Source organism: Fukomys damarensis, unplaced genomic scaffold, assembly GCF_012274545.1.
Source record: "Fukomys damarensis isolate Sample0158 unplaced genomic scaffold, DMR_v1.0_HiC HiC_scaffold_13, whole genome shotgun sequence".
In the NCBI taxonomy this organism is placed as follows: domain Eukaryota; kingdom Metazoa; phylum Chordata; class Mammalia; order Rodentia; family Bathyergidae; genus Fukomys; species Fukomys damarensis.
This window is the reverse complement of record NW_022900925.1, coordinates 12250131-12270959: the sequence shown is the minus strand read 5'-3', so window position 1 is coordinate 12270959 and position 20829 is coordinate 12250131. Positions and strand designations below refer to the sequence as shown.

The 20829-nt window shown below is 50.8% G+C and overlaps 2 protein-coding genes and 1 long non-coding RNA gene across 5 annotated transcripts in view; 1 reads left to right on the top strand and 2 right to left on the bottom strand.

The window, feature by feature from the left end:
- The window catches only part of Pimreg (PICALM interacting mitotic regulator), a 5352-nt gene extending 2890 nt beyond the window's left edge, over window positions 1–2462 (bottom strand). For both annotated transcript variants that reach the window (XM_010611319.1, XM_010611320.1), the window contains exons 1-2: window positions 2187–2462; window positions 1426–1749 (exon numbers count right to left, since the gene is read on the bottom strand). In XM_010611319.1, coding sequence (XP_010609621.1) covers window positions 1426–1716 — 291 coding nt within the window. In that variant the 5' untranslated portion in view covers window positions 1717–1749; window positions 2187–2462. The remainder of the gene's footprint in view (window positions 1–1425; window positions 1750–2186) is intronic.
- Aipl1 (aryl hydrocarbon receptor interacting protein like 1) overlaps window positions 1–17483 on the top strand; it is a 17864-nt gene extending 381 nt beyond the window's left edge. Inside the window, exons 2-8 of the mRNA XM_010611321.1 lie at window positions 5728–5763; window positions 8244–8380; window positions 8895–9074; window positions 14376–14564; window positions 16081–16257; window positions 16343–16484; window positions 17235–17483. Of these exons, the coding sequence (XP_010609623.1) occupies window positions 5728–5763; window positions 8244–8380; window positions 8895–9074; window positions 14376–14564; window positions 16081–16257; window positions 16343–16484; window positions 17235–17437 (1064 nt within the window). The 3' untranslated portion in view covers window positions 17438–17483. The remainder of the gene's footprint in view (window positions 1–5727; window positions 5764–8243; window positions 8381–8894; window positions 9075–14375; window positions 14565–16080; window positions 16258–16342; window positions 16485–17234) is intronic.
- LOC104853400 lies at window positions 17413–20476 on the bottom strand. 2 transcript variants are annotated; one of them, XR_777782.2, is made up of 3 exons: window positions 20396–20476; window positions 19901–20009; window positions 17413–17486 (listed from the first exon to the last, which is right to left on the bottom strand). It is a non-coding gene; the product is annotated as an uncharacterized LOC104853400 (long non-coding RNA). The 2 variants fall into 2 exon arrangements; XR_777781.2 differs by having other exon boundaries at window positions 20197–20468.
- Between the last annotated feature and the right edge of the window lie 353 nt (window positions 20477–20829).

Genomic DNA, 20829 nt, shown 5'->3' with positions numbered 1-20829 from the left:
TTTTTTTTTTTTTTTTTTTTTTTTTTTGTACCAGGGATTGAACTCAGGACCTTATGCTTGAGAGGCAGGCGGTAGAACCACTGAACTAAATCCCTGGCCCTTTTGGGAATGTTTTGATCCTGACCCTAAACTTCTCAGAATCCTCCCATGGCTCTTTATTCTCAGAAGACTAAGACCTAACTCTTGGGCCTTAAACCAGTATGGTGTCAAGGACTCTTCACCTGCTAGACTGTCTTTTTTGGCGAACCAGAGTCCAGAGGTTGAAGCAAGGTAAATAGGATGAGTTATGTGGCTGTGGACAAGATATTTCCTTTCATTTCTCTGAGCCATAAAGTGGTGAAACCAAGCATGCGTTCCACCAGACAAGGCCTAGCATTTGGCTGGGAGACTTCTTTACAAAGGTTCTAAAACAACAGCTCTCTCCTTACATTTTTTTTTTTTTTTTGGTACCGGGAATTGAACTCGGGTCCTTGCGCTTGCAAGAGAGGCCACCGAACCGCTGAGCTAAATCCCTGGCGCTCTCTCCTTACATCTTAAGGATTCCTCGGAAGATGCCACCCCAAGTCTACTCATTCTCATGGCTTTGTCCTTTCCAGGCATCCTCTATCCTTAGCTCCATCTCTCAATTTAAAGACACATCAGCTTGGAAGACCGGTGGGCACATCATACTCCACACACGATGCCTTCCTGGGGCATATATCCTTGACACCCAGACCCTGCTGGATCTAACTCAGAGCGGTTCTTGAAGTCACCCTCAGGTGCACATCTGCTCCCCTCACTTTCCCACCAAGTAGCTAAAGAGCAAGAATACTTACATGCTAATCTGATCAGCTTTAGGGCTAGACTTGTGGCTCAGTGGTAAACCCCTGCCTGGGCTTTGTAAGGCCCTGGTTTCTTTCAGTTCCTGGCTGCTCTGGGGAGTCTAAACAACTTCAGGGCACTGGATCTTCTCTCTCCCTGCTCCACCTAGCTTTGCGCACAGAATACTCCCATATTAAGTTCTTGCCTTTTCTCTTCCACACCTTTCATTTTTTGTGCTATCCCAAGTCTGGGTGCACATAATTTCACCTGTCCTGTATACTCCTTGTACTTCCTGTTTCCTGGGTGAACTCTGGCGTGTCACCTACTGTAGGAAGGTTTGACCAACTGAGCTTGAGTTTGGTGTCCCCTCACTAGCCGTTTGCTTGCCTATTACAATACAGCTCTCATCACCCTCTCTCTTAAACATCAACTTCCTTAGTGACACTCAATTATTTATGGAACGCCTATTAAGTGCCAGGAACTATTTGGGGTGCTGGGAAAGCATCAATGAACAAGCTAAAGTCCCAGTCATCATGGAGTCTGTATTCTCAGGGTCTCCCTGAAGGTAGGAATACCAGGATACCAGGGACACCCTCCGCAGATGGTTGGTATTGTCATTATCACCTGGGACACGGCACCCAAGGCATTCTTGGCTGAGCGAGCTGCAGCCTGGAAGCCCTGCTGCTCCAGCTCTGGGGTTTGCAGACGTTTCCAGGAGGGCCCCGACCCGAGGTTGAGGCTGACTGCTCTCAGGGGCAGTCTTCGCTGGAACTGTCTACACAGGGAGCCCAGGGCCCCGGTGGATGGCTCCACTTGGCTGGCTGTAGACCGCTCCACCTCCTCTTCCGTCTGCTCCTCCCTCAGGAGAGATGGGCGGCGTGCGGAGGATCTCATGCCGTGCCACTGAGATGCCATAGGTTCGGCCCAGTCTCCTCTGCCCGCCAGACTCTGGGGAGGTCAAAGGCAGGTCATCAAGGAATCCTCTACTCCCATCCGGGCTCCACAGAAGCCGTGGGGGCGGGGGAAGAGATGGGGCGAATGCCCGTGGGGTGGGGCGCTTGGACGATTGTGGGTACCAGAGGAGGCTGCTTCCCGGAGAAGAGTCAAATTCCTGCTCTCCCATGCTGCAAGTTTCCAAAACAGTTGTCTTTTCACCCAACCTCCTTTTCGGAGTCTGGGGGTGAAGGGAGGCAGGATTTCACCGAGCCTCAGCCCTTATCCAGGCCACAGTCTGCAGCGCATTCACACACTCGTCCAGTGCCTGACCACCGCATCAGACACCAGGATTTCGACGCATGGAATACGCCTGGCTGTCCTAGCTAGAGTCCCCACCCCATGTTTCTCTTCCGAATAGAAGCCCCTCTATATCCCCGGTCTGCACTTACCCGGCAACGCCCAACGCAGAGACCAGACACAGAGGCTCTTCGCAGACCCCAGCCGATTTGAAACTCCGCGCGGCTCCGCCCCAACCCTGTTCTCACAACTGATTGGCTTCATCCTCGCGGCTTCCGCTGTGCCTGGCATATGATTGGTCCCCTTCTCTGGCGGCTGTAAATTCTCCTCTGGGATTGGCCCGGACGCCCCCATTCATCGCTTGAGACCCGGGTCTAGCTTCTTGCTGGGCGTGCAGCCTGCTCCTCCTCCCTGTGCTCCGGTCCTAGGCCGCGGCGCCCACTCCGGTGGTAGGCGTGGGCGCCTTCCCGGAGCTTGCACGGGACTATGGTTGGTCGGCTGGATCGTCCAGAGGCGGGGTCCCAGCACCGAGAAGAACTTCTCAAGGCTCCCAGCCCCTTAGCCCCTCCCACCCTGTCAGAAGGACTGCCTGTCTTTTATCTCTGAGCGGTTTTGTGAGAAAGAGCTTTGAGGGGAGGGTGGTACGGAGCCCTTGTTCCTAGGCAGGATTTGCTTCAAATTTCCCTCAGGGCTCTCTCCTTTCCTGAGACAAGGCGCGGCCCTGTCTGCGTCCCCCAAACTCACGTCTCACTCTGTCCCCAAAAGATACATCCTGCAGGTGGGGACAGACTGCAGCGTACCTCCCTGCCTTCTTCCTGTCTGTTCTTACCCACCCTTCCTGCTTCCCTTAAGCATCCCCAGAGGCCACGCTATAAAGTTGTCCCCAACTTACCGGGCTCTTTTGCATGACCTCAAGCAGTACCCCCTACCCCTCCTTGCCTGGGCTGGGGGATGGGCCTCCAGCCCTCTTCAAGCCTAGCTGGTCTCACCCACTCCTTTAGCCTTGGTGACCACCGCCTCCCACCCAGGTTGTATGTGGCATTTTAACGCAACAAGGACTGGTGGCCCAAGCACTTGATGTGTATTCATGAGCATATTCGATCCTCATTGCAGCCTATGCCTCGATGAGGAAGACGAGGCACAGAGAGGTTAGACTAGGTCTACATCTCACTCAAGACCAAGGAGTCAAGCTCTGTCAGTCTGGGACGAGAGCCCCTGTGTCTAACTGTCAGGCCACACCGTCCCTCACCTCAGCCTCTGCCTCCAGCCTGGACTGTCCACCTGACACCTCCAGCCAGCTGCCTTTTGGGTGCTGCAGGCACCACAAGCCAACACACCACAGCCAGTCACTCTGGACTTCCCAATCCTGCTCCTCCTCCTCTGTACTCCTTCTTTCAAGGCTTTCCAAGTTACATAAGCTGGGTGCCTGTGCTTTATTATGCACTGGGCTAGAAATGGGCCACGAAGGTTGATAAAATCCCCACAGGGTCTGTGGAAAGAGAGGGATATTAGGGCCTCAAATAACCAATATCCACTTCATCAAAGAACCACATAAAATATGTTATTTAAAGCTGAGAGCTGGAGAACGAGTTACCCAGGCAAAGAATGTGTGCTTGTGTGTTTATGTGGTCTTCTTGGCACAGGATACACCATATTCAAGGGGACTGGTGTTCGTTATGAGAAACCTAGCACACACACACGTGGATGGGAGCAAAATCTTCCTGAAACCATTCTTGACTAAGATTTTATTTTCTATCTCAGATTTAAAAATCAATGGCCTGGGGTTTTAGCTCAGTGGTTCTGCTGCCTGCCTCACAAGCACAAGAGCCCGAGTTCAATCCCTGATACCCCCCAAATTAAAAGCCAAAAGAGTATTGCCATAAAGAAGGATAAATGAGTCATTTGTAGGAAAACAGATGCACCTGGAAACCATAATGTTAAGAAAAATAAATCATACAAGCTTAAAAATGCCAAGGTTTCTCTTATAAGAGATCATGTAAATTAAGAGCAAAATAAGCGACAGATAAAAGAAAATCGAGAGATAGATCTTTTGCATACAGGAAAAGGACCAAGAGATGGAGGGTGAGTGAGGGAGAGGAAGGGGAATAAAAACAAAGACTTAAAGGGCCAGGGATTTAGCTCAGTGGTTCTGCCACCTGCCTTGCAAGTGAAAGGTCCTGAGTTCAATCCCCAGTACCAAAAAACAAAACAAACAAACAAAAAACCAAAGACTTAAGATGTGTTGTATACATGTACCAATTCTCCATGAGGAAGGTGATCATTATGTACTAACAAAAACTGAAAAACCCCTGAGAGTTAGAGCAACTCTTTGCTTCCTTTAACTCTGGTCACTACTGAGTGGTTTGAAAATCACCTGGCCTGTTTGAAAATCACCTGGCCTGTGGTTTGAAAATCACTAATTTCACTCACATGTTCATTCTGTTCTTTCAGTGGGGTTGTTTACCTGGAGTCAGAAATGCTTGCTCTCAAACTTGTTTATGCCAGTTGTGCTTGTGATTGTCCCTAGGGAATTGAATACACTAAAATAGCAGGAGGAAAAGAAAATTGTACAAAGACCAAATTCAGAGTGTGAGAAAGGCTCAAGGTTGGTGAAGCACTTAGAAACAAAATCTCCTGGGTCAGGGATTTAGCTCAGTGGTTCCAGAGCCTGCTTTGCAAGCACAGGGACCTGAGTTCGATCCCCGCTACAAAAATAAAAATCTCCCAAATTGGGAGATTTGTCATGGCTGCCTCTCCAGTGCCTGTTGCACTGTCTCGCATGTCACTGGAACCCATAATAATAGCTGGGTTTTTTTGGGCCCTGAGCACGTGCCAGACACTCAGCTGAGTGCTTTTGCATTCTTTTTTTCCTCCCCTAATCCTCATGGGAGCACTAGGAAGTGGGTACTATTTTTATTTCCATTACAGTTGACAAAACTGGAGATTCAGACAGGGGAAGTATCTCGTCCAAGATTGGCAGAATGTCAGAGCTGGAATCTAAATCCTGGATGTCTGACTCCAAACACTCCATTCTTCACCTTGGATTACACATCCTTGTCAAGTGTCTGGAACACACATACTCACACACGCACGCGTGAAGAGCCCTCCCTGCTGGCAGCTTTCCACGCTCCTGCCTCTTAGAATGCTAACTGGCAGACCAGGTTAATGAAGAGCAGTCTCCATGGCAATGAGAGAAGGCGGAAGAAGCATTTTCTTCTGAATGAGAAGCCTTTTCCCTGGCCTTGCATGCAAAGTGGCTCCAGGGTGGTGGGGAGGGTCTAGACAGGTGCAGCTGCTCTGTGAGAGGCAGGTGCTGGGGCCTGTGTTCCTGGTGAGGAGGAAAACCCAGCCAGTTGCTCTAATGGGTGTCCAGCTCCTCCCTGGCCTCACTGGGATGGGGGATGGAGGAAGAGTTACAGTCCTGCCCTGCCCAGGGCTGCTTTTCCAACAAAAGCTTTCGCCGGTCTCCTTGACCCTCTGGAACTCTTAGTCTGATGGAAGAAACAGACACGAGGCGTATTATTGTAAACAGTTATGACTGTGTACAAGGCCAGGAATGGGAAGAATGGGGGACTTGGGAAGGCGTAAGGGGAAGAGGAGCCTCACCTGGGCTGGATGTCAAGTAGGTGGCCCTTAGGGGAGAAGTGAAGAGGATAATGTCAGGAGTCTGGAGCATTGCTGCATTCCCCTCAGGCAGAGGCGGCCAGAAGAACAGAGGACAAACACCTGGTTGGTTCCTAACCTCTTACTCATTAAAAACATGATTTCTGTTTCCTGAGGGAGTCGGGGCTTGAAAACTACTTTTATTAAATAAAGGAATCTTCAGTTGGGCCTACAGATGCCCGGCAGGTAACTGAAAACAGAACAAAGCTGTAGAAGCAGTCATTTCATGGAGACCGGATTGACTGATAATCACCCTGGAGCCTCTAGACAACCAGAACTGAGATCATGCTCACCTAGACCCTGGCCCACCCCAGCACATCTGTAAAAGCTTTGTCCTGTTCCTTTGTTAAGGGACCAGTCTGCTCCACTTCCTCAGAGCGCTGGCCCTCTGAGCTCCTCAAGCTGAGGTCCTCTCCCTATTTTCTCTTACTTTTCTAACCCTGCCTAACAAATCACCTGTGTCTCTCCTCATGCGTCCTGAGATGATTTTCTATGACGATTTAAAGAAACTGCTTGGCCAAGTTGAAGTCCCCATCTCCTGTTTAGGGGGCCATATTCGGACCCAATGGGTGGCTCCAGGAGTGGACAAAGGCTGAGAAAAATAGAGCTCAAAAGCTGGGCACGGTGGTGCGTGCTTATAATCGCAGCACTCCAGAGGCTGAAGCAAGAGGATCGGCATGAATTTGAGGCCAGCCTGGGCTACATAGTGGGGGGAAAAAGGAGTGCAGGGCCAGGATAGAGGTCAGGGATAGAAGCTTATAGGCCAGGGAGGTTTACAAAGCATCCTGGAGGTGGCGGGAAGGCTGCTGAATTTGAAGAAGACAATTGGTTATTACAGTTGCATTTGAAAAAGTCATTGAGGAGACTGACTTGGGGCTCAGGGGTTGCCTGGAGTCACTCTGGAGATAGCAGACTTTGTCAGCAGTGAGGGGAAGCCCCCGTCCTCTGCATCCACGTCTCCTCGCCAGCATGCCCTGTGACTTCCCCAAGCCCAGGCTACAGCTGCGATTTCCTCCTCTTAAATATTGATCACCACAGTTCACGTGTGCCTTCTGCAAAGGGAAGTGGTGCATAGAAAAGAACCCAATCGTATCTAAGTGCTGTGAGATGAAATGTGGTTAGGTCCTTCTGTCCCCATTGTGAATTTGATCAGGATGGAAGAACACCCCAAACATACTCTGATATAATGAATCCTTGTAAATCAAACACCAGTGTAACCACCCCTAGGTCAACAATGGCGAACCTTTCAGAGCTTTCAATGATACAGAGAGCCTGGAGCGGCACGCGTGCCATAGGTTTGCCAACACTGCCCTAAGTCATGGAGAACATTGTTAGGACCCAGAAACAACCTGCTGCCCTGCTGTGTGTGCTTCTCCCCCACAGACATTGATGGGAACAGCTGTTACTTTCCCTTGAGGTTTTCCTACCTCTCCATTTCCCGCCTATACACACAGATCCCTCTAGGTGGCTGTATGTCTGGAGAAGGATGGAAATGAAGAGGGAAAGGGTCTCTCCACCTTCAGCCTCGGTGCCTGCCCCCTAAGAGGAGTGAAGACTGCCCTCGGGAGTCTGAGCTCTCAGGGGGTTTTCTCAAAGCCCCAGGCTGGGTTCTCGGCTCCAGCCAGTTAGTCCAGTTTGGTGTCCTTGGAGCCAGAGGCTGCTAATGGGAGTTAAGACTTTCACAGCGTTGGATTTCTGGGTTCCACTGAATTCTCCAGGCCCCTCAGCTTTCTGGAGAGGGAGGCAGGACAGGTGAATTTTCCCATCCGAGTCGGCAGAGTGAAGTTAGGAATGGGATGTGGAGTCAGCCCTTTCATTACAGCTGGTTGTGGCTCCTAGTCCAGCCCTTAGGTCTCCCTGTCGCAGGTCCCGCCTCTCTTCTCTTAACCAGGCAGTTTCACCCTTAGAAGAGACTATGTTGTGGATCTCATCATCTTCCACCTTCTCCAGGTTCTGGGGAGCCAAAGCATAAGATTCTGAGCTGGCCACAAGGTGGCGCCAAACACCAAGCCTTCACGTTGTATGGGGTCCTTGGGCCCCAGAATGGCCCCCAGAAACTCTGCCTGATTCCTAGGGCCCAGGGGAAGGGATAGGTGCTCTCCCCACCCCCCACTGTGGCCACACCTCACAGTCTCTTGAGGGCAGATCTTGGGGAAAGAAGGAGGAGGAAACAGGGAAAGGAGGGTGGCAGAGGCAAAGGCAGCGGGCCTGGAGTCCAATGGGACTTAGATCTGGGACCAGGATCAGCACTGTGGGCCCAGAAAGCCCACGGGCTTGTCCTCTTTTTCTCCTTGGGTGACTCCGGCCTCTCCTGCTTGACCTCCCATCCCTGGCTTCTTTAAGAAAGCTCAGCTGACTTCCTTCCATTTGGGTTGGGATGGTGGGTTCCAGGCAGAGGCTTCCAATCAGAGGTTGTGAGTAGAACCGAAGGTGAGGTCGCAGCGGTGACACCGGTAAGCTGCCCCACCTTCTTCCTGCACCCCTTTTCCATGCAAGGCAAATCCCCTTCTGTCTCAGCCGCCTAAGCGTCTTTCTGCTTGGGCCAGATTATCTCAGCCTGGGCTGGACACCTGCTCCTACTCGCAGCATGGACGCCACTTTGCTGCTGAACGTGGAGGGCGTCAAGAAGACCATTCTGCACGGGGGCACCGGGGGCCTTCCGAACTTCGTCACTGGATCTCGAGTAAGCCCCCCTCATTCCCTCTCCCCCCTCCACGGCAGCCTTCAAATTGGCTGAAAAGCGTCCAGGTGGGCCCTTTCTGCAGCTCTTCATCCCAGGTACCTGGGGCAGGCTGAGTGGGTGCCCATTCACAGGGCACTTTGGGGATTTTGCCGATTCAACTTTAGAGGTGGCTGAGAGAGGGGTTTGAGGATGGTTTTTAGAGCCTCAAATGTTGAGTGAGAAGGAAGGTCCCTTGGGTGTCATGGTGTTTTCCTCCACACGTCCATCCGGTGGGTTTCCCTGGGCTGATGGATGTGTCGGTGGCCACACCGATCTTCTTTCAGGAAGCGCTTCCTTCTGGGGAGCTGGTTCCTCATCTCTGCGGGAGTGCAGGGAGGGGTGCTCTGGGGCCTGACAATTCCTCACGTGTGAGTGAGCTGACCAGGGAGAGCCTGGGAGTCTGTGACAGCGGGGATGGTTTCGGCTGGGCCTTGGGAGGTGTGTATAGACCAGGACCTACTGTCTCGGGGACCAGGTGACCTTTCACTTCCGCACCACGAAATGCGACCAGGACCGCACCGTGATAGACGACAGCAAGCAGGTGGGCCACCCCATGCACATTATCATCGGCAACATGTTCAAGCTGGAGGTCTGGGAAACCCTGCTGATATCCATGCGGGTCAAGGAGGTGGCCGAGTTCTGGTGCGACACCATCGTAAGTAGCTTGTGTTGGTCGCTCCTGGGGTCCGCTCACCCTCCCACTTTTCAGAGCCTTGGTGTTTAGGGAAGGTTGGGGGTAAAACAAAGTGTGGTGAGGCCAATCCTTCATGATCATCCCTGCCATTGTAAGTAAGAGGAGGGGTCCACCTGGAAGAATGGGCCCCAAAGTGACAACCTGGGGTATGGCTCGTGGACAGGATGCAGGATCACATGGCCATGCTCAGTAGGGGTGAACCTGTGCACTTCAAAGTCTTCCCTTTTTGTACAGCACTGTGATTGCTTAGAAACCTTTGGCTATCGGTCACTGTTTTTCTCTCTTCCCCAAGCATTACATTTTCTCCATATTTGCAGGACATTATTTCACATTGTCCTCATACATTAGGCTCCTTATTTTGGGGCCCAGAGAGAAATGGCAAAACTCACAGACCATTAACAGATATTTCTTATGGAAACTTCTAAACATAAATGAAAGTTGATTTAAAAAAGTTCCCATGAAGAAAACAAGTTCCCATCACTTCGTATGAGCCACACCTCACCCTAGGGCCCTGGCCTTCCTCATCTCACTCACATGGTCAAAGAAAATTCAGACACCATTTCATTCATCTGCAAACAGAAATTTGTGTCTCTAAAATATGTGGATGTTTAAAAAGCTAACCACAATATCATTATTAAATCTTTTAACAACTCAAATAATTCCTTCATCTTATTTCATATATAGTCACTGCTAGATTTCTCCGGTTGTCTCATTTATTCTTTTCTTTTCTTTTTTGTTTTGTTTTGGAGACAGAGACTTAGTTTGTCATTCAGACTGGCCTTGAACTCACTAAGTAGTCCAGGCTGGCCTTGAACTGGCAGTGAGTCTCCTGTTTCAGCCTTCCAAGTGCTGGGATGACGGGTGTGCGCTACCATGCCTGGCTTCCTCATTTATTCTTTAAAAATGATTGAGGTTGGTTTGTTCAAAGTCCACACGTAGTACATTGTCGATACAATGTCTCCCAACTCTCTTAACAATGGGCTTTTTTTTTTTTTTTAAAAGAAACTGGCCCAACTGTCTGATAGAAGTCCTACATTTTTTTTTTACTCTGGGTACTTTGCTGGAATTGTATAATATGTTCCTTTGTTCCTCCCTCCCCCCCATTTGCTAAATTGGAAGCTTGGTCTAGAGAACTTGCTAAAATTCAGGTTTTTTGTTTTGTTTTGCAGAAGAATATCACAATGCTGCTGGGCCTGCCTCTCTTACTGTGATGTTAAGACTGATTGGTAGTTTAGGTGTTGACAGCCTGATACACCCATTCCAAGGCACCCTCAGTTTTCACCATTGACAGTGGGTCCACAGACTCATTCCTTCATCAGAGGCCAGTGACCTTGGGAAGGAGCAGTTTGAGAGAGAGAGACAGACCTGCATTTGAACTCTGTCCTGACTTTTATTATCGTGTGAACTGGGGCTGTCCTTTCCCCTTCTACCACTGTTTTTCTTCCTTTATAAAACAACAAAAGATAGAGGTTGTTGTGGTGACTATATGAGATGACATCTATGAGGGAAGATCATCACATACAGGGCAGCTGAAAAGTGAGGACTATTATTTTGAGTTACAAGTATTTTAAAGATTCACTCATTCACCTCACTAACGAGAAAGTAGCCAGTCCTGGGTCAAGTGTCTACAGTAGTAAAGTCAGGCTGCAATTCCACCTCCTACCACCAGGCGATCTCATCCAATGCTTTTCACTCTTTTATGTTACTCCGCAAGTAATAGTTGAGCATCTTTTCTTTGTAGCCGTCTCTGTGCTATTACTTGTCTGGATATACATATTTATATATTGGTCTTTTCGTAAGGTACTTGGGGTTTAATCCACGTGCTGCTCTTGTCACTGAGCTACTTCCCCCATCCTTTTTAATTTATTTTTTTGAGATAGGGTCTTTCTGAATTTTCTAGGCTGGTCTTCAACTTGCTGTCCTCCTCCCTCAGCCTCCTAAGTAGCTAGGATTATAGATATGCACCACCACACCCGGCATCCTGATATTTTTATCTTTAAAAAGTGTTTTTTAATCAAATTGCAGTGTCAGAAAACTGGCTTTTTCCTGTGATTTCAGTTAATTTAAAAATTGTAAGTATTAAGTTTGCTTACAAGAGGCTCCTGTACTTTTTGGACCCGTTTGTGTCTGTAATAAGGTTTTCTCACCAACAAAAGCCCCTTTTCCATAGGGTGTGTATTTGCTAACAGAAGAGCTGCATACATGGGAGGAAGTCTGTACATTCTTTTTATTATTTTTATTGAGTTTATTGGTATATTTTAGGTATACAGTACAGTTACATTCATTACTGGGATCTTGTACCTTTACATGACAGGTCTTGGTTCTCATTTTTTCCCCTTGTCCCTGCCCTCCCTTCACCTCCTCCTCCCCTCCCCATTTACAAACACTTTATTTCCATTTTCTCATATTTTTTTCTTTTCCCTTATTACATTTCCCCCACCCTTCCCACTTTCCCTACACCTTTAGCCCTTTTCTTCCTATTTCACATTGTACATTCTTGATTAGCTGATTGATTTGTTGTTTGCAAAACTACGAGCTCTGGTTGCTCCCACAATTTAGCCTGGCCCTTCATTTCCTGCAGTGTCTGTTCTTTTGGTAAGGTAGCATCGATAGTCACCTCTCGTAGGCTGGCAACTTTTATGCTATGGTGATTGTTATTTTCCAAATAGTCTCTGACATCTTCTCCCAGACCATGGCTATGATCACACATACACAAACACACACACATGTGCTTGTCCACACACACAACTTCTAGAGTCATTTATCTACCTACACATCCATATTTTTACCAATCTATCTATCCATCCATTCTTCCACCTACCCAGGCTTCAATTCACCTATCCCTTCCTTGAACCAGTCATTCATAATCTAGACTCCTATTGCTAAACACTCCTTTCTCCCTCTCTCTCCATCCATCTATCCATCTATCCAGTGAACCTTCACTGGGCACCTGATTTGGCCTGTTCTGCATGTTAGAAAGGAAATGACAAAGTTCCCAGCCCTCAGTTAACTTCAATTATGGAAGAGGAACAAGTACCCATACCATTATAATGCCCTAACATAAATGAGGGCAGAGCGCTGGGGAGCCGTGAAAGAAGGACACTAACTGCTTTAGGGTCTTGGGGGTGCTCCTTCAAGAAGATGCCACTGAGCTGAGTCTTGAAGGATGAATAGGGATTCATCAGGTCCAGAGGGGAAAGAAGGGTAGCATCCAGCCCAGGAAATGTGAGGAAGCCTGGCACTTTACATTTCATTGGACCCGTCTCCTCCACGGGTATCTCTCCATCCAAGAATTTCCAGACTAAGCGATTAGTGGGACAGTTGTCTGCGCTTGATGAGGGACTGAAGAGGGCCTGGTTTTCCCCCAAAGTCCCTGTACAGTGCCTGAACAGTGTGTTTGGTGTTACTTTCAGGTCTCTATGGGAGCAGGAGCTTCCTCCCTCCCTCCTTTTCCCTAGGCCGGAGAGGCAGGATGATTGAGGGGTTCTGGGAAATTTCTTCCCAGAAATGCTTTTCTTCCTCCACCCCCAGGAAGGACCCTGGCCCCCTTGTGGGATGCTTTCCTGGGACACAATCTTTTGAGGCCAGAAGCTGGAAACTCAGATTCTACAGGAGCAGGAAACTTTCTAGCCCCTGCTAAGGTTGGGGCAGCTGTCAGCTCCCTCTGGATAATTGCAACATGCAAGGGTCAGGGTCCAGTGTGGCGGGACAGTCCTTTCTGGAGACAAGCCAGATATATGCATTGGCAGGCGAACTTGAACTCTCCCAATGTTTAAACATTGCCAACCCATTTAAAAAACAAATAGAAAAACAGCCCATACCATGAAGGATAAAATAAAGCTGGTCTTCGAGTTGGATATGGCCTCTCCCACCCACTCCAGTTCATAGCCTCTACTACAGACCACTGGACAGAGCCAGGCTCTGGCATGGAAGCCCCAGAGGGGGACAGTGATGCTGACTCCTCCTATGCCAGTTGCAGCCCTTGTGGGCTGAATGAGTTCCAAGGGCAAGAGCCTGGTCTACCAGAGCCCCATGGGTGACTGTGGCTGCCCATGTGGCCTGCAGCCCGGCAAGCTGTGTCTCAAAGGCAGCACAGCGCAGAGATTGGCATCTTCCTTCCTGACATCAAGGAGCTGCCCCTAGAGATGTTAGATTCTCCATTCTATTCCTTCTGGCCTCTAGTGGCATCCCTCAGCCCACAGGTGCTAACCAGCGGCCCTGAAACTGCCAGGGTGGCAGGTGTCTGGTGGAATAAAGCCTCTGAAGCTGTGCACACGCAGACGCCTGGCCTGGGTCCCCAGCTCCCATTGCACTTGCTGGGCTGCTGAGTCAGGGCCAGGAGTGGCCCTCCTCATGGCAGATTCCCCCACTCTGCCCCCCTTAGCCCATCCTTGACCCCGATAGGCTCAGCTGCCATCTGGTCACCCTCTCACAGAGCAGCAGAGGGCATCTGGGCTAATCCCAGCAGGCGGGGGTGGGGTGGGGTGGGAAGGTGACCTCCATCCCCATGCTTCTACTCCCTGCCTTCCCAGCACTGTGCCTCACTGGCTGGGCATGGGAGCCGGAGCTGGGCCAGCTCACAGTCCTGTCCAGGACATGGGCACTGAGATGCCAGAGTGGAGAAGCTGAGGCATAGCAAGGTTCAGGTCTTGCAGAGGCGGATTTTTCCCAGCCTCCTCAAGGTGAAGGAGGTTGGCAGCTCCAGCTCTCAGCTGCAGTGAGCCTCGCCTGGGTAGTTGGACCATTCCTGTTAGTCCCCGTGACAACCCTAACACCAGACAGGGCCACCAAGAGAAGAAGGGCTGTGGGGGTGTGATGACCTGGGTTCATCGCCACATAGGAGCACTGCCAGGCCGCAGAATGGGCTCTCTTGGGGTTGAGACTCTGCTCACTGGCTTCTCTGTGAATCGCAGGCTTGTGGAGCTCAGGGCTCCTAGGGATTGGGCAGGGGCCAGCAGGAGGCAATGTGACGCTAGAGGCCTGGCCTCTGTCGTGGACTCTCTCACTGGCTGGCTCTGTGGTCTTGCAGAAGTTGCTTAACTTCTCTCGGTCCCCAAATCTGAAATGGGGAGATATGAGTGTCTCCTGCACTGGTTGCCATAGGGACTGAAGGAGCTGGTGGGTGCACAGTTGCCCTCAGTAGTTACTGGTGAATGGAGCAGGGGGGCAGCAGGATTCCACTGTGGGGAAGCAGAGTCGGGGTCTTTGTGGCCCAGCCAGCCCTGAGCAGACCACAGATGCCACTCCCTGTCTTTCCCACAGCACACAGGCGTCTACCCCATCTTGTCCAGGAGCCTGCGGCAGGTGGCTGAGGGCAAAGACCCCACTGACTGGCATCTGCACACCTGTGGTCTGGCCAACATGTTCGCCTACCACACACTGGGCTATGAGGACCTGGATGAGCTGCAGAAGGAACCGCAGCCCCTGATCTTTGTGATTGAATTGCTTCAGGTAGGACCTGGGGACCGAGAGGGCAGGGCTGCTCTAGAGTCAGAGAGGATGAGGACAGAGAGCAGGATGGGGGACCCAGCCCTACTTGCCTCAGGATGCAGCCCTGTTTTTTTTTGTTTTTTGAGACAGGGTCTCACTATGTAGTTGAGACTGACCTGGAACTCACTATGTAGCCTAGGGTGGTCTCGAACTCACAGCGATCCTCCTGCCTCAGCCTCCTGAGTGCTGGGATCACAGGAGTGCGCCACCACACCTGGCTGGATGCAGCCCAGTTTACAGAGAACAAGACAACATTCAAGAGCTAGCTGTAGTGGCATATTCCTGTGATCCCAGCCTTCTGAGAGGCTGAGGCAGGAGGACTACAAGTTTGAGTCCTGCCTGGAGAACTTAGCAAGACCTTATTTCAAAATTTAAAAATAAATAAGTAAATAAAAAAGGACTGGGGATGTAACTCAGTACAAAGGCTCTGGATTCAATCTCCAGTACTAGTGACAAATACATTTAAGAACCACAGGAGAACTGGAATCTTGGGGAAAAATAGCCCACTTTCCAAGGCAAAAGGCTATTGGAAACCAATATCTTATTTATTTATTCCGGTACTGGGGATCGAACTCAGGACCTTGCACTTGCGAGGCAGGCATGGTGCCACTGAGCTAAATCCCTGGCCTGCTTATTTATTTATTTTGGTACCAGGGATTGAACTCAGGACCTTGTGCTTGCAAGTTATTTATTTGCTTTAGCTAATTTTTATTAATAGTATATATTTGCATTACATTAAAAATGTGATTCATTTTTATTTTGGAAGCCTTTTTCCTCTATTAGTTCTCAACTTTCATTTTCGTTTTCAAGTGTAGCATCCTAACCTCCTCCCAGACCCTTGTGATTTGTGAGTTCAGAGGTGGTCCTGGAACAGCAGGGCGTACTGCACTGAGTTGCCCACAGCCTCTCCTCACCAAGCTCCCAGAGAGGTTAGCATCCCATGTTGTGGGGTGACAGGCACTGGTCAGAGTCAGAGTCAAAGTCAAGGCCAGGTCGGGACTCAGTATATGTCCTAAGCTGAAGCTCAGCCCAAGGACTACATGGACAAATCCAAAGAAAAAAACCAGAATGTGTCAGACAAGATGTGTTACGGCCTGAGTGCACAGTTGTTTGATGTGTGCACTGCACGAGGGCATCTGCTCTAGGGGTTCATTGCAGACAATGCATATTAGTATTTTTATAATGACAAGTTTCCAACTGGAGGCAATAACGTGTCTTGTTCTAAGGGAATGAATATTCATGACAATTTTCTGAACGTTGGAACTTTTTCCTATTTTGCACAAAGTGCCAGTTTAGCACAGGTGCCCCATCCTGGTAGCCCCCCTCCCCTGCTCCTCGGTGTCTGACCGGCAGACGTGGCCATGGGGGTGAGCCTCGCTGTGGGCGATGCAGAGCTGACTTCAGCTGGCCTTGTGGGCTTCCTGCTGGGGCATGGGCCCCGGGTCCCCGCCTCACTGACTGGCAGCTCCCGGGCCAGGTCGAGGCCCCCAGCGAGTACCAGCGGGACACGTGGATCCTGAACACTGAGGAGAAGATGCAGGCCGTGCCGGTCCTGCACGGAGAGGGCAACCGCCTCTTCAAGCTGGGCCGCTACGACGAGGCCTCCTCCAAGTACCAGGAAGCCATCGTCTGCTTGCGGAACCTGCAGACCAAGGTGGGGGCTGCCCGGTGCCTCTGGGGCCCATGGGTCGGGTGGGGAGCGGCCTGAGCTCGTGGCTCATTCTCTGCTCCTCCTGCAGGAGAAGCCCTGGGAGGTGCAGTGGCTGAAGCTGGAGAAGATGATCAACACCTTGACCCTCAACTACTGCCAGTGCCTGCTGAAGAAGGGGGAGTTCTACGAGGTGCTGGAGCACACCAGCGACATCCTCCGCCACCACCCAGGTGCGTGTGTCTGGCTGGCGTGGAGGGGCCCAGGGCCGCGAGGTTACCTGCGAAGGCTTCCGTGGACGTCCTTCCCGCTCTGTGGGGGCGCCAGGTCTCGGCTCCAGCCTGCAGGGCTCCCCCAAAGTGGCAGCCCTATGCTGGGTGGCAGGTGGGGGTGGGCGGGCAGTACTGACTGTGAGAGGCCTTGCTGAAAACATGCGTTTGGATACATGTAGCAGCAGCTCCCCACGCTCGGGATTGTGTGGTGTAGGAATCAGGCTTTTAAGGAAGGAGGCAGTCAATCCAGAGAAAAAGTCAAGTCCGTGCCGGTAGAGGGGTACGGGGACAGGCGATGCTCGTGAAGAAGGTACTGGAATAGTGTTAACAATAGCACCAAACACTTCGGCTCCAGGCACTAAGCCCCTGCCTCTATTATTTCACGTCCTCCTCACGATCCTCCTAGTCAGTGTAGGGGTAGGTGCGGGGCTCGAAGGTTCTACAACCTGAGAGCTTCTAGAAGAAAAAGAATGGGAAGTTCTGAGCATAAAAGTAGTTACAGGGGCTTGGGCGGGGCCACGCCAGAGAAGGGAGCAGATGCTGCTATTATTATTATCATCATTACCATCATCATCTCTATTTTATAGTCAAGGAAGCTGAGGCAGAGGAGGCTCAGAGAGGCTGAGGACGGAGGGCAGGATGGGGTTGTGTAAGCCGGTGAGTCCCAGCCTCCGGGGCGAGCCAGGTGGGTGCAGCTCGACCTCCCTGCAGGGATCGTGAAGGCTTATTACGTACGCGCCCGGGCGCACGCCGAGGTGTGGAACGAGGCCGAGGCCAAGGCGGACCTGGAGAAGGTGCTGGAGCTGGAGCCGTCCATGCGCAAAGCCGTGCGGCGGGAGCTGCGGCTGCTGGAGACCCGAATGGAGGAGAAGGAGGAGGAGGAGCGGCTACGCTGCCGGAGCATGCTGAGTTAGGGGGTGCGCGGCACTCCAGTCCCGGCCTGTCCGCCGCACAGGTGGGGGCCTGCCGGTGAGAGGACAGCCTGGTCATTTCTGGTTTAAGCGAGAGGGTTTTTTTTCTTTCAATTTAATTTTTGAGGGCTGGAGATGCATCTCAGTGGTAGAATGTGTGCTTAGCAGGCGCAAGTTTCATCCCCAGCACCGCCCTTCCCTAGGTTAAAATCAAAGCCATAAGTCTATGGTTAAGAAAACAACAACCCAATAAACAGAAAGCAAAAGAACGCAGAAGAGCTTATGAGTAAAAGTGAGGTTTCCTCGCCTCCTCCCATCCCACTCATCAGCGCAGATGTAGTGGTTTTCATGCTCTATTCTTCTGGTAGTTTTCTGTGCGTTGACATCACCGCCCTTCCCTGCATCATTTTACCCCGTGTCAATGAGAGGTGAGGATCGCATACTTTGAAACATCTTTCCCTACTCTCTCTCCATCTCAGGTAGTTATATTTTTGGGTTCTCTCTTAGTTATCTTGGTTTTTTAAAAACTTTATACACAGCAGCTAGAACTGCCCTTAATTTTACTGACTTTAGTCCACGTGGTGCCTCCTTCTGTGTAGGATGGGAGAAGCCTGCTGTGAACCTTTCCCGCACCTTCTGTCCTATCTCTCCACCACCTCCTGCCCCCTAAGTGTCCTGCGTACTTTGCTTTTTCATTATCCTGGGTGTCGACATCTACCTTGTGCTCTGTAACCACAGTAAAGTCTCCTGTGCTCTGCCTATTGGCTGGCTCTAAAATTTGAAAATCAATAAACATCATTTCCATGATTATGGCCTTGTAAGTCTTTTTTCCTTGCAGAGCCAGCGGGACTTTGATTACATTTCTTCTTCTGTGGTTCCAATTTCTTGACCCTTGGGCCACCAGAATAGGACACTGTTGGCATCAGGAGAAGCAGTGTGTATTCCCACATGGAGTGGCTTAATTTTTTTCTTTCAGTCTTCCCTTCTTTTCCCTTGCTAGATGTTTCACTTTTAAGCCCCCACCCCCAGCCTGGAGGCAAGGGAGTTCTTTGTGTTGACCCAGGATCAGTGTCCAGGACTATCATGAAGGAACTAAGTAAGGAAGAGGGTTAAGTCTTTTTTCCTTGCAGAGCCAGCGGGACTTTGATTACATTTCTTCTTCTGTGGTTCCAATTTCTTGACCCTTGGGCCACCAGAATAGGACACTGTTGGCATCAGGAGAAGCAGTGTGTATTCCCACATGGAGTGGCTTAATTTTTTTCTTTCAGTCTTCCCTTCTTTTCCCTTGCTAGATGTTTCACTTTTAAGCCCCCACCCCCAGCCTGGAGGCAAGGGAGTTCTTTGTGTTGACCCAGGATCAGTGTCCAGGACTATCATGAAGGAACTAAGTAGGAGGAAGAGGGTTTGGGGGCTGTCAGAGGAAAGGGGGGGGCGGCCAGGGAGGAGGGTCCTGAGCCCTGGAAGGTGAGCGGTGAGGGAGGACACCCTGGGGACTGCTGCCTGCCATGGTCTGGCTGACTGCCCTGGGAGAACAGCCTGGTGTGTGGGCTGCCAGGGCCTCTGGTGTGGCTCAGAGCAGATGACGGGCCAGGCAAGGCACATTATCTGAAGGCCAGGAATGCTGTTCTCCTGACTTCCTAGGACCTGCCCTGTCCATTTCTGTGTGTCCACTTCTGGGTTCCCACTGGTGTTGTTTTCCTCGGGGACAGTGTAGGTCCTGTATCATCTGTCCTTATGTAGTCCACAGATCCTCTAGGCAGACTGATAATCAGTTGTACCTAGGAGCCTTCAGAGTCCTGTCTGACCCCAACTATTTGAGCATCTCCCCTTCTGATGCCTCAGGACATTTGCAGGCACATGAGAGAAGAGGAGGCCAGGACAGCTGTAGAATGTGTTTGGAGGTACCCTTGACCTGCAGGGGTCCCTTGTCCCACTGTCACTTTCATTTACTGGCAGAGAATGGGACAATAGAGCCACTTTTCAGAAGCTGCTTCATCTCACAGCCTGTCTCGTGTGCAGCAGAGGTGGGATGCAGAAGCGGGGAGAGATGCAGGTAGCCTCATGGTTTTCTTCTGTGCCCTGAAAACTAGCCCAGAAAACTAACCCCTGTGTAGGCTGGCCAGGCCTACACAGGGGTCCTCTCTAAAGGGCTCCTTTCCTGCACATGTAGCTGAAAGCTGTCTTTGAGAGGCTCACAGGGGACAGCAGAGAACAAGCAGACTGCAGTACAGGGACTAGGAACCAGGGTTCTGGACGTGCAGGTTTTCCACCACCCTGACCACCCAAATCCTGCAAGAGCCAGAAGTTCAGGCAGGCCGGTGACCATGACAGAGGTGCTTAGAACCTTGGAAGGAGATGGACAGTAGTCTAGGACCTCAGAAGAGACAACCCAGTCTGGTCCCTTTTTACAGACAGGGAAACTGAGGCTCAGGGAGTGGCAGTAACTTGCTAGATCCCATTTCAAACCTGAAGCAGATCCGGGTTGACATTCAGGTTTCCAGATCTTTGGGCTTTTGCACTGCACTCTGTTGCCTCCCTCACTCGCTGGCAGGTCCATGCATGGGCAGGAAGCATTCTTAAAAGGAAAAGGAGGGGGAACATGTAAGAATTTGACTGGGGAGCAACTTGGAACCTGGGCTTTGTTTGGGAACACTGAGAGAGGCCAGCATGAGGGAAACTCATGTGGGTTCTGCAGAGCCCTCTACTCTGGTCCCTCCCCCTGGGAGTCAGTGGTGCTCCCAGGTGTGAGCCAGCTCTCTGACCTGTCTCCTACTTGGAGCTGGCAAGGCCCCAAGGCCAGCGACCTTGAGATCCCTGTCTCCTGCAGATATATTAGTTTCCTGTGGCTGCTGGAGCAAATCACCCAAACTTAATGACTTAAAACAGCACAATTTTTCCTCTTCCTCTGGAGGTCAGAAGTCCTCAGTGGAATGGTAAGGGCCATTCTTTCTCCAGCCCTACCAAGGAGGAATCTGTTTTCTTGCCTCTTCTTGCTCCTGATGCCTCCTCTATCTTCAAAACCAGCAGGGTAGCATCTTCCAGTCTGGCTGTGTCCCTCAGCTTCCATTATTACATCACTCCTGTGTGCCTCTGATCCACGCCCCCGCCTTATATGGAGCCTTGAGACTATTTTGGGTCCACCTGCACAGTCCAGCATAATCTCTCAACTCAAGACCCTTGATTTGATCATGGCTGCGAAGTGCCTTTGCCATGGTGAAAGGCTAACCTCATCAGTGAACCAACCCACTGATGAACTCATGGCTGAATGGGATGTTGGGAGGCCAGGTCTAGTTGGGGGAATTAGGTCACCAGGGCATGACTTTGAAGGGTTGTCTTAGGCTATTTCCTTCTCAGTCTACTTCCTGGCTACCATGAATTGAGGACATTTCCTCCAC